The sequence below is a fragment of the Aspergillus affinis genome, assembly GCF_023601865.1.
Source record: "Aspergillus affinis strain CMG 70 chromosome Unknown NODE_166_length_62455_cov_94_383084, whole genome shotgun sequence".
Taxonomy (NCBI): Eukaryota; Fungi; Ascomycota; class Eurotiomycetes; order Eurotiales; family Aspergillaceae; genus Aspergillus; species Aspergillus affinis.
This window is the reverse complement of record NW_026515947.1, coordinates 20,873-37,162: the sequence shown is the minus strand read 5'-3', so window position 1 is coordinate 37,162 and position 16,290 is coordinate 20,873. Positions and strand designations below refer to the sequence as shown.

At 47.8% G+C, this 16,290-nt stretch overlaps 5 protein-coding genes across 5 annotated transcripts; 3 read left to right on the top strand and 2 right to left on the bottom strand.

Annotated features, from left to right (window-relative positions):
• Nucleotides 1-2,782: 2,782 nt before the first annotated feature.
• On the top strand, nt 2,783-4,093 carry KD926_002936 (transposase; the record flags this gene model as incomplete). The annotated part of the gene is made up of 2 exons (XM_053094512.1): nt 2,783-3,226; nt 3,668-4,093. The coding sequence occupies 2 exons, from the start codon at nt 2,783-2,785 to the stop codon at nt 4,091-4,093; spliced, it is 870 nt and encodes a 289-aa protein (XP_052950728.1).
• A 1,578-nt stretch (nt 4,094-5,671) lies between these two features.
• On the bottom strand, nt 5,672-6,793 carry KD926_002935 (uncharacterized protein; the record flags this gene model as incomplete). Its single annotated transcript, XM_053094511.1, has 3 exons — nt 5,672-6,331; nt 6,384-6,666; nt 6,729-6,793. 3 exons carry the CDS (start codon nt 6,791-6,793, stop codon nt 5,672-5,674), a joined length of 1,008 nt encoding a protein of 335 aa, XP_052950727.1.
• A 762-nt stretch (nt 6,794-7,555) lies between these two features.
• Nucleotides 7,556-9,005, top strand: KD926_002934 (uncharacterized protein; the record flags this gene model as incomplete). Its single annotated transcript, XM_053094510.1, has 4 exons — nt 7,556-7,714; nt 7,769-7,912; nt 7,961-8,031; nt 8,090-9,005. 4 exons carry the CDS (start codon nt 7,556-7,558, stop codon nt 9,003-9,005), a joined length of 1,290 nt encoding a protein of 429 aa, XP_052950726.1.
• A 2,590-nt stretch (nt 9,006-11,595) lies between these two features.
• On the top strand, nt 11,596-13,204 carry KD926_002932 (fungal specific transcription factor domain-containing protein; the record flags this gene model as incomplete). The annotated part of the gene is made up of 3 exons (XM_053094509.1): nt 11,596-11,620; nt 11,684-12,311; nt 12,364-13,204. The coding sequence occupies 3 exons, from the start codon at nt 11,596-11,598 to the stop codon at nt 13,202-13,204; spliced, it is 1,494 nt and encodes a 497-aa protein (XP_052950725.1).
• A 49-nt stretch (nt 13,205-13,253) lies between these two features.
• Nucleotides 13,254-15,961, bottom strand: KD926_002931 (beta-glucosidase H; the record flags this gene model as incomplete). Its single annotated transcript, XM_053094508.1, has 4 exons — nt 13,254-13,805; nt 13,861-15,127; nt 15,183-15,789; nt 15,859-15,961. 4 exons carry the CDS (start codon nt 15,959-15,961, stop codon nt 13,254-13,256), a joined length of 2,529 nt encoding a protein of 842 aa, XP_052950724.1.
• Between the last annotated feature and the right edge of the window lie 329 nt (nt 15,962-16,290).

The window sequence follows — 16,290 nt, the reverse complement described above, 5'->3', positions numbered from 1 at the left end:
TACAACTAGGCAGCTGGAGAAGCAGGCATCTACAGCAAAGAAGCTGCTTAAAGCGCGTACGCAGAGCCCTTCGTCTTCGCTGGAGACGCGATTTGATAAGCTTATTAAAGGTCATGAATTACATCTTAATGAGCTTATTCTTGCACGCGAAGAAATCCACGAATTACGCCTTTCTCATGAAAAGAAACTTCGAAAAAGGAGACGCTCTACTAGGCAGCTAGCTATTACGGAGGGATCAGCCATTCAGGGGGGCCTAGAGCGATTTCAGCGCGAGAATGAGGTTAATGAAGCTCAAAATACGCTTCCTCTAGATCCTGCACTTCCTGCAGTCAGGCCACGCGTACGAGCGCCCCCGCGGTGCAGTGATTGTCATATTCTAGGACATAGACGATCACAATGTCCTAATCGAGTTCCTAATTGATTTTTAGATAGAAATGCAATTGTTTTGTTGATAAAGGCCCTTATATTTAGCCTGCGGGCAGAAATGGAGCGGAGGTGGCCCGCTCGTTTACGTGGCCCGCTCGTTTACCGGATACGTTATGTTCGGACTATATGGGCGGTCAAAATATAATATGTGGCTCAGAAAGCCACTACTACTCATAGATCATATCTTCGCCGAGTGTGTAACGTAATCCACGGCCGAGCCGTCCACTTTCCCCGCAACTTCCCAATAATCATATTTCAATATTTTAACGCGTCATTTAGTCACCGCCATTTCTCAAAATGCCATTATCTCAAGAAAATCGAATTCAAATGACAATAATTATGTACAATAACAAAAAAATTCGTTCAAAATCAAAGGCTGCAGCAATATTTGGAATGCCAAAGACCACATTCCTTGATCGGCTCAATGGAATTCAGTCACGATCAGAAACACGCGCTAGTGGCCATAACTTATCAGGTCTCGAAGAAGAAGTCCTTTTTAAAAGACTGCTAGATATAGATAAACGAGGCTTTTCAATTTGACCCGAATTTCTACGTGGAATGGCGTAGACTACTTCGCGAGCATACACAAGATCCGACTGCAGTTCTTGGAGTCAGCTGGGCCTATTCATTTATTAAATGCCGCCCTGAGCTACGTTCAAGATACAATCGAAGAATTCCATATCAGCGGGCAAAGCAAGAGGATCCAAAGATAATAAAGCTATGGTTTGAGACTATACGCGAAGCTATTTAAGAACATGGCATACATGAAGATGATATCTGGAACTTTGATGAGACTGGCTTTGCAATGGGACTCTGTACAACCTCTTAAGGTTATTACTGCAGTGGAGCGCAGTGAAAGACCTCGAAGAGTCATCCAAGGCAATCGCGAATGGGTGACAATTATTGAATGTGTAAGTTCTAAGGGATGGTTATCTTAAAAGGGAAGGAACATTAGGCTCCGTGGTATCAAGAGCCTAATCTTCCTCTAGATTGGAGGCTTACCAATAGTACCAATGGCTGGACAACAGACGAAATAGGCCTAAAGTAGTTATCGCAAGTGTTTAATCCTTTTTCTAAGTACCATTCAACTGGTGCAAAACGGTTGCTTATTCTTGACAGTCATTCAAGTCATCAATCTGCAGAATTTGATACTTTCTGCAGAGAGAATGTAATTATCTGTCTTTGTATGCCTTCGCATACATCTCATCTTCTTCAGCCACTTGATGTTGGTGTTTTTGGACCGCTTAAATGCGCATACAAAAAACTAGTTGAGGAGATGATGGCGGCTGGAAATAACCATATTAACAAAGGGGATTTTTTACACCTATATCCTTCTGCACGTGAAGAAGTCTTTACTCAAAAAACATATGCAGTGACTTTGCAGGATCAGGTCTTAAACCACTTGATCAAGACCGAGTTCTTGAGAAAATCACCTTTTAACTTCGCACACTAACACTACCATTACTTACTGGAGGCTCAATATCATCGGCTTTTCAAATACCTCAGAACTCTCGCCAGATTTATCGTAAGGTTCAAAGACTACAAAGAAGTCTTCAAAAGAAAAGAACAATTTCTAGCAGTCCAGTCTCTCATATTCAACATCTTGAAAAAGCTGCGCAAATGGCAATGAATACGAACCTTCTTCTTCAATAAGAAATAAAGGTTCTACGAGCTGAAAATGAGCGAAAAATAAAGAAAGATGCAAGGAAACGCACGTCACTAGGAAATGATCTCCTTATATCTGTACAGGAAGGCCGTGACCGCACTCAGCGGCTTGATACGCAGCTTAATGAGCAGGTTGATGAGTCTACACCTGTGTCTCGCCAACGCGCTCCACCACGCTGCAGTGACTGTGAGAGACATACAATACGAAGCTGCCCTAGTAAATAGCTATTCATTTTATATTTCATACAGTCTGATTCAATGATGTTGTTAGTCGTAAAACTTCAAATTCATGATGGTTGCGGGGGAAGTGGACGGCTCGGCCGTGGATTACGTTAGCAAAACTAGAATAGTTAGCCTGTAAAGGTACTGTTGGAACAATATTGTCAACCAGGCCAGAGAGGTGGAGTATCCTGACCTAATCCACATACCGCAAAGCACCTTGCTTGGCCTATGGTTACATTAATTCTAAATGGCATACCAAGGGATCAGGAATGCATAGGTGTAAACAAGTGGAACTATAAATAGCGGGGGCCGCTCGGGACACACTCTTCTGGCTCGGGGCACACCTACCTCCGCTCGGGGCACACCCCCAGTCACGTGTCAGCGATAAGATAAGAACTTAAAAGAATATTTGTTGATTTTATCTCTCTATTACTTCTACTACAACCTCGCTCTCTGCGCTGCTGGCACTATGGATGGCAACAGATATCTCTTTGATGCGCTCGTTAACTTTGACTACGAGTATGAAGTGCTGCTTCCTAACGGTAATAACGTTGATATCCTGGAAGAACGTATAACGCCTCTAGAGAATGCCCTCGCACCTGAAATCGCGTTCAATCTCTCTAGCGAATCGCCTAGGGAATTACTAGAGGATCCTATTGAGCAATTACCTACTAATACTGACCAAGATACTTTCGAAGATACTTTTGTTAGCCCTCTTCCTCCGCCTACTGATCGTTCATTTGAATCCGACGCCGCAGCTCGAGAGTTCCTTGATAATTTTACTAAGCAGTACGGCTACGCGCTTACAACCAAGATATTAAAACGAGATCCCAAAGATAATGAGATATTAGTTCAGTATTTGCACTGTGACCGCAGCGGCACCTACAAAGATCGAGTTAGGGAAGAGAATCGGGTCCGACAAACTAATACATGCTGTGCCAACTGTCCTTTCCGTGCCAATATTCGTTGTCGACAAAGAACAACGTATATCTTGGAGATCAAAAACGTTAGTCATAATCATGAAGATTTACCAATATATACAGTCCCACGCCTTCGCATCCGGGAGAGAAAAAAGCTTCTTGAAATTATTATAGCGCAACTAAATGCTGGTGTCCACCCGCGTCAGATTCTTGAGGCAGCTCAGCAGAATGACTCTAACGACCTAATCCTACGGGATATCTATAACCTATAGCAAAACCTTTATCGTGAATTCCTTGATAGTCGCCCTCTAATACAGGCACTCTTGACTGTTCTCCCAAAAGAAGGAAATTGGCTATTCAACCACATGCTAGATGGAGATAATCGTTTAACAGGCCTCTTTTGCACCTATCGAAGCTGCCTTGAATTCCTCTAGCGCAATCCATACATCCTTATTATGGATTATACTTACAAGACGAACAAGTACAAGATGCCACTTCTAGATATTACTGGAGTTACGTTTACAGGCTATACTTTCTACGCGGGATCCGCCTTTGTGCACAATGAGAAGCAGCCATCATATGACTTCGCTATTCGGAACTTAGCCAAGATATATACCTATCTTGCAGCCCGGCCACCACTGACGATTCTTACGGATAAAGAGCAGGCACTTATTAATGCATGTAAAGAGGTCTTTCCTACAACTGATATTCTTATATGCCTTTCGCATGTGAACCAGAACATCCTTTCTAAAGCTCGTATATGTTTCCGCAAAGATCTTCGAGATAGTATGGATACTGCACCAGATCCGAAGGATAAGGATGCTATAAAAGCATTTCATGCAGAGGTCCACGCACGCTAGAAGCTCATGTTGAATGAGTGGTGGAATGTTATTGAAACCCCTACAGTTGAACAGTCAGACCAGGCCTGGAAAGGTTCAAAGACCTGTATAATGGCGAGATCTTTGGCCCGTTAGTAAACTATATTGAAAAGGAATGGCTTAATGCGATCACGAAAAAGCGTATTCTCAAGTGTTTTACCAATTCCTACTTCTATATTAGCCTGCGGACAACCTCACGCGGCAAACGAGCTCATGTACGGTTTAAATCGGACCTTGGCACCTATATTGCTGATCATGTCTACATTATTCAGTCCTTTAACCGCACGATTACGCACGTCCATGATCAGTGCAATAAAGCACGTCAAGCTCAGCAAGGATTTAAGCCAATAACTCTCCTAAGAACGTTCTTATTTGGTGATATTTTGACGAAGATATCGCAGAAGGCATTAACGCTGGTTCGGCAGAACTACGAGCGCTATTTCCTTGCAAGCAAGCGTCCTATTCCTGATATTTATAAAGCTTTTACGCGCGTAACAATAGGCCTCCCTTGCATTCATATTATCAAGCGCTGTATCGAGATACAGCAGTCCCTAAAGTTAGATAACTTCTACAAGCAGTAGCATCTATATTTGCTAAAGGATATGCCTCTCCCTGACCCCCGCGTAATGATTCTTGAATCTCTCATTGTTTCTTCTGTTCGGGGAAGACCTTCGGGATCATCTAATAATATAATTAGATTCCCACCCGCCTTACGACCTGATCGGATCACTGGAACTGCGCGCAGGCTATCTGAATTTGAAAGGGTCCTTGTCAGCGAGAATCCTACTCGAATTGGCAGGCCAACTGGCTCACGAAATAACCCAGTTATCCCTTTATTCCCACCCGCAGTTCTAGATAACGCCCCCACAGAGATGCTAGCAAAAGAAACCTATAATTTTACGGAAATCTCTGAGCAAACTCCCTTTTCTAATCTGATTCCGCCTTCTACCGTAACTCGCAAGCGTGATAGGCGGCCTGCAAGCTCTATTGTCCGTTCTTTATCGCCTGACCCCCTTGCAGCCCTTATGAGCCAGAAATCTCGATATGGAAGAAGGATCAGGCACGTTAGACGTAATAAAGAGGACTACGAATATCACTGATCACTTTTTCTCTATGTATGATGTACTAACTTGAAATGCTTTGAAACTATGTTAAATCTCTTCTCCTGTCTTTTTTTAACAACCTTTATATGGGCATAAAACTCCGTATCTTTGTTTTTGTGGTATAAGATAGATATACTCTTTAATCGTTTCGTTCCGAATTAGGAAGGACCCCCCCCCCTCTCGAACTCAAAGTTCTTATCTTATCGCTGACACGTGACTGGGGGGTGTGCCCCGAGCGGAGGTAGGTGTGCCCCGAGCCAGAAGGGTGTGTCCCGAGCGGCCCCTTAAATAGCTAGGCAGATTGTAGTTTAGAAATGACACTTCACTTTTACCCACCGAGCATATACTTATATTCCATTGAATCGATAGGATATCTGCTTAGGGCAATGACCAAGTCAACCGACAGGTACTGTTTAAAGGTTGATAATATGGTATTTTTATTATTCACGAGACACAGTTATGTACTGCTCTCCGTTCTACTATCTTCTATGTTCTTCTCGCTAACCAACTCCGTATATCCGTCCACATCACCCCGTCTCCTTTTAACATCACAGAAACCATACCCCAATAGACCGAGACTGGCGATCCCAAACCCGCCCACCTGCAGCGGAGTGACAACCTCATGCAGAAGTGCCGTGGATGCAAAAACAGTCACCATCGCTTTCGGCACACCACATATCGACAATGTTAGTGCAGAGCTGCGACTTATTAGTAAAACAGCCGAGACGTTCAACATGAAGCCAGAAAGAGCGCTTCCGAATAGCGTCCAGAAGCCCGTGGCTGTAACTGCGGCGAGCGAGAACCGATGGGCCTCAAAGAGGACAGCGAAGATACAACAGAAGGCAGCGCAGACCGGACTGAAATAGTAAAGCGATAGGAACGGGTTAAGGCTTTGTTTGCGCGACGAGAGAAGAATCTCAACGAGAAGAAGGCGAACAGCCTCGAAGGCCATAGCGCCGCAGAGCATGATTATGCCGATTAGGTTAGGGTTTGATTCTGTGTATGAGGAGAGAGTGACCCCGATACAGATTGTGTAGACGACTAGAAGTCCGCGCGCGTGTATGTAGTAGAGGCCAGTGAGGTAGCCGGCGAGGAAAACAACGACGGGGCTAATTGTCTAAGATAGATCAGCACTAGATGGGAGCTAGATGATTTTGAAGTGAGCGTACCTTGAACATTTGAATAAAGGCGACGCTTAAATATGCGAATGCTGCATTGTTCAGAATAAGATTTAGGGAGAAGGCCAGTCCAACCAGTAAAATGGATGGAATGTGATCGTGCATGCTAGTGCATCCTGCTAGATCATCCCCTAACGGAGTTGTCATAGCCAAGGCTTTGACGCCGAGTGTGGTGACTACCAGGTGCCATGTGGTGAGAATAATCGGGAAGTTAAAGGTCGTTAGGACGTGTTTGTTGTACAAAGTCACTACGACATTGAGTGACATCCAAAGACTATGGGTGTCGTCAGAATCACGGGGATGATGTAGCCCTAAGCCGCGGAGGGACTGCCTCACCTGGCATAGAATACGACCGCTCGGTTCGCATGGAGGGATCTTAGACGGAAGATAAAGGACTTCATTTAAGCAAGGGCATGAGTAATGTAAATACTCAAGGGGATAGATGTATCACTGCAAGGGGTCTCATCTAGTATAAAAACGCTCGGCAGCTATATCTAATAAATAACTTTTCAGTGCCCTTTTGCAATGAATTAACTAGTGGCCTGACAATGTCAGCCTAGTAGTGGAGATTACTTGCCATTTGATCGAACTTGGACGTCTTTGGGGTCCAAGAAGTCGAATCCTTTGCAGCACCGCCCTACGGAGTGGATTCAGGGCCTCGGGTATGGACGGACAGCCAAGCTTGGGGGCCGCTTTAGAATAGGCATCAGCAGGTTTCGGAGCTTGAGAACTCTGAGACAGTAAGCTGAAGCTCGGATTATTGGGGCGAGAAAATCATGACATCTTAGAGTATCTTTTAGGTTTTAATGATGGTTTTGGGGCTAATCCCTAATGGTCTACGCCTATTGAGGGCCATGTTGGAATGTGACTTCTCTAACGAGCGCCCGGCCATATGGCCCCCATTTCCAACGAAATTGCAAATCCTAAGATCAGCAAACTGTTCGTTCAGTATGCCCCGTCTAGAAAGAAAAACCACGTTCCAGCCGCATTAATTCCCGCGGCTGAGGATATTATTATTCGGAGCGTTCCGCCTACACCGACCCAACGAACAGTGTCTCAGGAGAAAAATTAATCAAACAATATGAGTCCTAGTTTCACCACATCTTCACCAAAATCCCGTACGCAAGGACTATTTGGTTTAAAATCCACTTAGAATTGACATTATGCGTCGCATTGTCTCTCTTCCACTTGCAGTGCTCGGATTTCTGCTTTACCATGCATTTCTTCTCAAATGGTCGAAACAGAGTCCGGAGACTTTCCGGCAGCGAGCTGCGACTAACTCCCAAGGTGAACTCGGGGATACTCATAATTCCACTCTTGGCGTATGTACCTTGCTATCTTTCACAGATTCGGGTGCTAATATACAGAGTAAAAAGTTCGAGAAAATATTTGCTATTGGGTTCAGCGACCGTACAGATAAGCGTGACGCGATGACCATGGGTGCTTCCTTCGTGGGCATAGATCTTGACTGGGTCGAGGGAGTTACGTTAGACTCAATCCCAGAGAAAGCATACCCTGCTGTTAGTATTCTCACCTTTTCGTTGTGAAACACGTGCTGATGTGATTAGACATGGGAAATAGAGCGCGAGAAGCCTGTTGAGCTGGGATGCTGGCGGGCTCATATGGACGCCCTGCAGCAGTAAGTGTCAAGCCGCCACGTGTGAAAGAACCTAGAGTCTAACGGTCGTACTATTTAGAATTGTCGCGGATAAAATTAGTAGCGCACTTATTCTAGAAGACGACGCCGACTGGGATGTAACTCTGAAAGCCCAGATGCTTGAGTTTGCCCGCGGCACAAGGGCAGTCCAACGGGATAAGTGGACTCGGGGCGGGCGAAAAAGCCCTTCAAACCCACCAGGAACACCTTCACCCTATGGCGATGACTGGGATATGTTGTGGCTTGGGTTCTGTGGAATAGAATCTCGAGAAGACGAGCGTCTCTTCTATATCATACCCGATGACCCAACTGCACCACCCGTCTCTCGTCGCTCAGATTTCAAACATCCAGGACTAGTCGACCAAAGCCAATTGCAACAAGCTCGTATTGTTTTCGACGCCGTTGGTGGAGTTTGTACGGCAGGATATGCGGTGACATACGACGGCGCACGCAAGATTCTCGCTCAGCTCTCCATGTCTCCCTTGAATGATCCTGTCGATGTGGCGTATGGGGCAATGTGTGACTACACAGGCCCAGGCGACAACTTCCGCTGTCTAGCACCTTATCCCCCGCTGATCGGGACCTGGAGACAGACTGGATCCAGCGAGCGCGATTCGGACATTTATTACACAGGGGATGACTGGCACGAGGCGTACTCCGAAGACCTCGTGTACAGTACCATGCTGAATGCGCAGCGCTTGGCAAACGGCGAGAAAACGTGTCTGACGCAGTGGGAGGAGGCAGAGTATTTGGAAATCGATCCCACGGACTTTGTGTCCCCTCGAGGCTTCCTATATGAACGACCCGTGCCAGAAGCAAGACCGACGGTATCACAGCCTGAGCCTTCATTCAACTCTCCTGAAATCATTAACCCCCCGAATTCTCCGACCTCATCGTCCTTTCCTTCTCCTAGCATTCAAGCCCACGGCTACATGAGCCATGATGCATTAGAATAATGTTGTACATACAATCAAAACATATAATTTATAGAGCAAATACTAAATCAAAACCATAGTATTAAGCGCGCAGAACCACACTTCCACTCCTGGGAGAACCTATTCCGAGTTGACTCTAATAACCGCAGTCGGTCGCATTGATTCGTGGATTTCATCTTCACTAACAACGCGTTGCTTATGAGATCTGTATCCGAGGCCAACAAATTATGTACGCTGCCAGGTGAGGGGCTGATGCATGCCAATAATTCAAAGCAAGGCTGACTTTACGCTCCGTATATATTTTACTGGCTGAAGTCCCTTCTTCTCAGCCTCTGGTTGATTCAAAATGACATCTGCTGTCTTACCTGACCCCGACATAGGCCTTCTGCTTATTTTACTTTTCACCCGCCCATGAGATCAGATCAAAGAGATCATGCAGGGCCCAGTTAGGGTCCATGAGTTGCCGCGGACTCGCAAGCGTGCTCCGACGCCTCCACCGCCTAGAAGCATTCTCGATAGGTTCAAAAACCGTCACAAGAATCAACTGGAATCCGCTCTTTTCAATCGCCTCTCTTTGGATGTCAGACTGTTGATCTACAAGTTTGTACTCATACCTTCGACAGGCACGGAGTTACATGTAGTTAACCACTACGGCCGTATATTCACTACTCAATGCCACGAGTCGCAGATCAACAAGCTACCTTTTGGGCACCTATGCCCTAGAGCAGCTAAAGAAAACAGAAAAAACGCAAAAATCGACGACCCTCAAAGTCCGAACGAATTCGAACTGCTACCAGTCCTCTGTGTACTTGCCGCAGGATGTGAGTTCATCAGGCCACTACCAGCTGTCGGTTGATTTGGTCATTGCCCTAAGCAAACATCCTATCGATTCAACAGAATGTAGGTATATGCTCGGTGGGTAAAAGTGAAGTGTCATTTCTAAACTACAATCTGCCTAGCCATTTATAGTTCCACTTGTTTACACCTATGCATTCCTGATCCATTGGTATGTCATTTGGAATGGTAGGCCAAGTCTAGGCCAAGCAAGGTGCTGTGCGGTATGTGGATTAGGTCAAGATACTCCACCTCTCTAGTCTAGTTGACAACATCGTTCCAACACCAGCCTTTGTTGTATCTAATATGGCTACGTAGATATGACGAATCCATCAACATCCTCTACACCGAGAACTTTTTCAGTCTTGATGAGAACACAATCGCTTTGTTACCTCCCGTTATGCTCCCTTATCGCTTCAATGCCATTCGACAATTACATGTCGTCGCCTCAGTTATCCCCGTTTTCTTCTTAGATGAAGACACTGAGCCTTACCCCGATGTTTCCTGGTCTGTGCGGGCACGCGCATGGGAAGTGATTTCTACCATGCAGGGTCTACAAAAATTAGTAGTCTCTTTGAGTCCTGAATATCACGGGTATAAACCCTATGGCCCCAGCCTAGCGAATCTTCTGAGACCGATGGTTACGGTACGGGTTCCAGCTTTCAAGGTTAATATTTACCTCGCTATAGATTTGGCGTCCCATGTGGAGGCGGATTTAGAAGGTCTGAGGCCCGATATTCCTTTTGAAGTTGAGCGAATCGAGCCGATTACGCGCTTATTGTTGAGACCGTGAGGGAAGTCAGCAGCGAACAAACGAAGGGACATTCTTACTGAGCGAGGTTAACAAAATCGAGGGACTGGAGTACAATATTAGGGCTTATCTAAAGATCACGGTGATATATTTCTTTTTTTTTGCACGAAGCATTTGGTTTCCAGTTGGCTTTCTTCTTTGCCTTGAATATAAGGGAGCCAGCGGGACAAAATATAGATATCCATGATGGAGCCCACTTAGTATTTCGAGTACTTGGGCTCAGTCGCGGTAAAACTGTAGGGAAGGAGTCAGAAACCCTAAAAATATTGTTTACTCCGGAAAACAGAAGCTACTAATTATACAAAAGTCAGGTTGAGAAGCTGTACGGAGGACGATGTTGTACTATAAAGTGTTTGTCTTGTTTGCCCTGTTCGCAGAAGGCGCCGAACATGAGTCAGCAGACACGGGTGTGGCAGAAATATGTGGGTCTACCGAGAAGCGATTATTCAACTAAGGAATAGGATCGTTTTCAACTGAATGAAGGTCTTAATTCTTTCTAACTACACGATAAAGAAGCCAATATTTATGCAGTCTCAGGGCTTCAGGATCGTCATAAAATGAGCGGAATTGCATGATCTATATCGTCATAAATCATACGATTTTATATTGATCGGTTGCATGATCGGTCCGGTCAAGCAAGGCGATGATATAAGCGGATTAGTCATCTCACGCGGCCACAACGGGGAACAGGGTGCACGTGATCGGAAGATGCCGGAGACGGCAGGAGGTCGAAGTAGATTCCAGTCAGGCAATCATCTCCAACATCTCCAACCACGCGTCGTCATAAGTGAACCACGACTCAAATTCCCTTGAGATGTCTCAGGAGCTGGAAAGCCCGCCACTCCGGACTGATCTTACTACCCAGGCTTGTGATACATGCCGGAAACGCAAAGTAAAATGCCATCTTGTCCGGACTGAGTCTGGTGTCACAGCCCGTTGTGGCCGTTGCGAGCGCTTAAATCGACCATGCACCTTTCTAATGCCCGCAAAGGTCCGGGGCCCCAAGAAACGGTGAGATGGGATTTCCGGATTGATGAGCTCCGCTGACATGCAGGAAGCCTTGCAGCAAGTGGAAACAGTCCGCATACTCCCACTAGCGAACATAGCGTGCATTCGCTGCAGGAGGGGGATGTCGTACCCACCCCCTTACGTACCTATCCCACGGACGATATTTGTGAGCGGCAGCTTCTGAAGAGGATTGTGCAGGATTACCTGGAGTACATGTATCCTGTCATTCCGATCGTCCATCGGCCGTCCTTCCAGCGCCGCTTTGAGGAGGACCGTGATTGTGATGACCCCGGGTTCCTCGGCCTCTTAATCGCTATGGCGGCAAACATCGTGGCGGCAATGCCCAGTAGGTTTAGCGACTACCGCTCAAAATGTCCCCCCTTGCCCTTCTGCTCGCGGAGAGAAATGGTCTGGGCTTGCTATCAGAAAGCCATGGGACTTCGCACTCCGGATCACTTTCAGCAGATCAATTTCCAAAAGTTTGCGACCACTTATCTGTTCTGTGCTGCTTTCATGCAACTAGGGGACCATAATTGGTCTCGCATGTTGCAGTCAGAGGCGATGCAGTTGGCGCGCATGCTGAATCTACATAAAGTTTCAGAGTATGCCGGTCTCAACCACGTCGAGACCCAGCTGCGAAAGAAGGGATTCTGGCTCGTATTCTACGCTTTCATGTAAGATATCGTGGCTTTCTTGGAAAACTGGAATCTGACCTGTACCGCACAGACATGGACAGTTACAGAACATGTTCGGAGAGCGACTATCGTACCTGGACCCCTACCAGTTGCTTTCGCTGAATCCCGATGATCTTATGCCCGTCGAAGTTGATGACGAGTTCATATTTGAAGATGAGATTCAAACACCTTATACATCGACCCCTTCTCTTGTTACTGGACTAAATCTCAACTCTCGTGTGTTCTGGGCCGCTGCCCGAAACCCCCGTCTGAAGGAGCCTAAAGATGAGCCCTGTCCTTGCAGCCGAGCTCGCGATCCGGGCATCGAAATAACATATATACGGGACCAGTTGCATACATTGAAATTCTTGCTAGATGACATACCGCCACTCCTACGACCCTGGATGCCGATGGAAGGCTACATCCCTACGGTTAGCGACACCGATCGGAGTCGATCGGGCTTTGCGACAATGCGAGCAAATTTGCATGTCACGCACCTGTGGGTCCAGAGTCTCTTGCTGGACCAACTGGAGGCAGCGCAATCCCGGTACCACTCAGTACAACCAACGGAGTCGGAGCATGAGGTGGCAGTCATGGATCCTCAAACCCTCTGGCGGGAAAGAGAAGAACTTTGTCGGCAGCTTTTTTTCGTGCTACACAGTTTGCCGCAGGTGAATCTGGAGGCTAACGGGTTGCACCTCGCTTACAAGGTGCGCGATATCGCCGCTAGCCTCCTTGCATGTCCGTTTCATCCCGATGCCCCCGAAGCGCAACGCGCCGCCGAATACCTCCAGCATTCCAGCAATATCTTGGCGCGTCTTGACCGAAGCGAAAATATGAATACGATACATCTACAGTCTTGGGTTGACACGGATCGACTACATAGAGATTGAAGTCTATGAGAATTATACATTGTGCACATCACATCGCTTTCGCGGTTTTTTAAAGTCCCTGCCAGAAGGAAGTCTCGCCCAGCTCCACCGAATCCTGGAGGAAGGCCCCGCGACTGCTTGTTCCCACCATAATGTTGTATGTCCCGCTGTGGCTGCACCAGCTGCTGGTATACTCATCCCAGTAGCTGGTCGCTCGCACAAGGTCCAGCGGAATTTGAACTGTTTGGGTCTCTCCAGCCTCCAAGGTCACTTTACTGAAAGCCTTCAGTTCTTTCAGGGGTCTCTTGAGGGGAGGTGTTACAGGAGCCACGTAGACCTGGATCACCTCAGCTCCCGACCGGGAGCCTGTGTTTGCTAATGTGCATGTCACGGTCAGATCCTTCTCGGAATCCTTTTGGAGTTGCAGGCTTGACAACTCAAAGGTGGTATAGGAAAGACCGTGGCCGAAGGGAAACAATGGCTCAACATCTAGCGTGTCATAATACCGATATCCGACGTACACGTCTTCTCCATAAAGCACACGACCACCTTCAGAGCGGAAGTTGAAAAAGGTGGGGTTGTGCTTGAGCTTTTGGGGGAAAGTGAGAGGAAGCTTGCCGGACTGCAGCTCACCCATGTCAGCCATTTGTCTTAAAGGTATCGGGCAGGATGCTTACCGGGTTGACATCGCCGAATACCACATCAGCCAAACCGTTACCTGTTTCGTTGCCTCCATACCATGCGTGCAGCACCGCCTTCGCTTCATGAATCCAAGGCATTTCAACCGGCGTTCCGCTCTGAATGACAATGACGGTGTTGGAGTTTGCCTCTAGGACACGAGAAATTAATTCGTCCGTGTGGGGAGGCAGCGCCATGCTAGAGCGGTCTTCTCCCTCTGACTCCCATTCCGCGCTCAATCCAGCAACCAGAACGACCTGGTCAACATCTCGTGCGAGCTGAACGGCTTGCGCGATCCCTTCCGCGGGAGCAAGTTGCTTGCAGGCACCAAAGCGGAACCCGCCGTGACCGAAGTCTACCACACCCGCAACTTTGTAGGTGCTCGTTCGGGAGCATCCCCACTGGATATGGATGCGATAAGAATTGCCAGCCTCGAGTTGCATTGACACGGTCTCTTCCACGGTACCGGTGCCTAGGAAACTCGTTCCAGGGGTTTGTACATCCGCATTGTTGATCTTCAGCTCACCGTCAACGTACAACTTTCCTGTTCCCTGCACGCAGAGACCAATGTCATAGACGCCACTCTCCGTGGGGGTGAAATAGCCCTCAGCATCGGCATACCATACATGCTGGAGTTCGGGGTGGTTGTAGTCAATGAAGAACAAATTCGAGTCGGTCTCAGCTCGCTCTTCGATAAGGCGGCGATTGAGAACAGTTGGAGGCTCATTGTAAACCCTCAATGTGAAGCCTGTTTGGCCATCCATGGCGCGCATCCGCTTTCCAAGGAGGGGCAGATTTTGGTGGCCATAGACTCCCTGAGCAAAGTCCACCCCGCCTTCCGCAGACGCAGAAAGTCCGTCAAATGGTGTAATGGCCTCGTACGGGTTCAAGGCCGCACTGCCGCCTCCACAGTATGATGCAACCTGTGCATTAGGGCCGATAACTGCAACACGTTTCGTCTTGTTGAGTGGTAGGATATTGTCTTCGTTCTTCATCAACACAATTGCCTCGGCTGCGATCTGCCTCAGAAGGCGTCGATCCTCTGCCCGATTCAATTGCCCTTCCGGTGCATTCTGCGGGACGCCCGACCGACTGGCCTTCTGGATTAATTCCAGAACAGTTCGAACTCGGGCATTCAAAGCGGCCATTGGCACTTTGTTGGCCGTGACCGCATGTGACAATGCGCTGCCACGCCAGCGCGTTGGGCCGGGCATCTCAAGGTCAAGCCCGGCAATAACTGCTTCCGAGGTGCTGTAAGAACCGAACCTGCGATATAGAGTTAGACCACAAGTAGAATAACGCGTTTGCTGGAGTTACCCACCAGTCACTCATGAGCAACCCTTCCCATCCCCACTCCCCTCGGAGAATGTCTCTCAAAATCGTCGGGTTTTCCGCTGCGTGTGTGCCATTCACCTTGTTGTACGCCGTCATGATGGCATCAGGTTTTCCTTGAGCAATTGCGATCATGAACGGAAGAAGGTAGATCTCCCTCATGGCGCGGTCGGTAACGATCGAATTGATCGCCATGCGTTGATGCTCCAAGTCATTGCACACGAAATGTTTCAGGGTGGCCACGATGCCCTTTTCCTGAAGACCAGTGCAATAATGACCGGCCAAGATTCCCGACAGAACCGGGTCCTCCGAGTACGATTCAAATCCTCTGCCACCTAGAGGACCCCGGGCAATGTTGATGGTTGGGCCTAAGACAACATGCGCGCCTTTAGTCTTGGCCTCATCAGCCAACAAATGACCAACTTTTAGCGCGAGGTCTCGGTCGAAAGTGGCGCCAATTGCTGTGCCGCACGGGAGACAGGCCGCCGGAACGCTGCCGAAGAATTTCGTGCCCCGAACGCCATTGGGGCCGTCGGAGAGTCGAATCGAAGGGATGTTCAATCGCGGGATCGGGACAGTGTGCCAAAAGTCGGCGCCTGAACAACGATACAAAATTCAAGTCAACGGTAGGCCTTGGGAAAGTAGAGTTGAGAATGATTTGTTACCTGTCAAAAGGGCGACTTTTTCGTCTAGAGTGAGCTGCTGCAACAGCACATCGAGGTCCGCCCCGGCGATATGTTGAAAATCTGGGTGGATTTCGGACGACATGTTTCCCAGGTAATTTCCAAGACGGCTGTAGAGAACAATGGCAATTACTGAGCCATTCTCGCAGGTAGGACAGCCTGCTAAATATTCTTTCCCATCGGGCCCCCGTGGTTCTCTACAATGCTTTTCCGTACCTACCCCGGCGACCCACCGTGCCGAGTGGATCCAACGGAGTCTCCAGCTCTCACTCTCGCTGGCCAGAAAGTCCCAAAATCTTGATGTCCGTTTCTCCTTTTCTCCTTTTCTCCGTTTCTCCGTCGTTTCACTCCCCACAACTTTCCCCGAGTCTCCACAGCTCGTTTCCTGTCCCCGACTTTCCGGGTTCGCGGGGG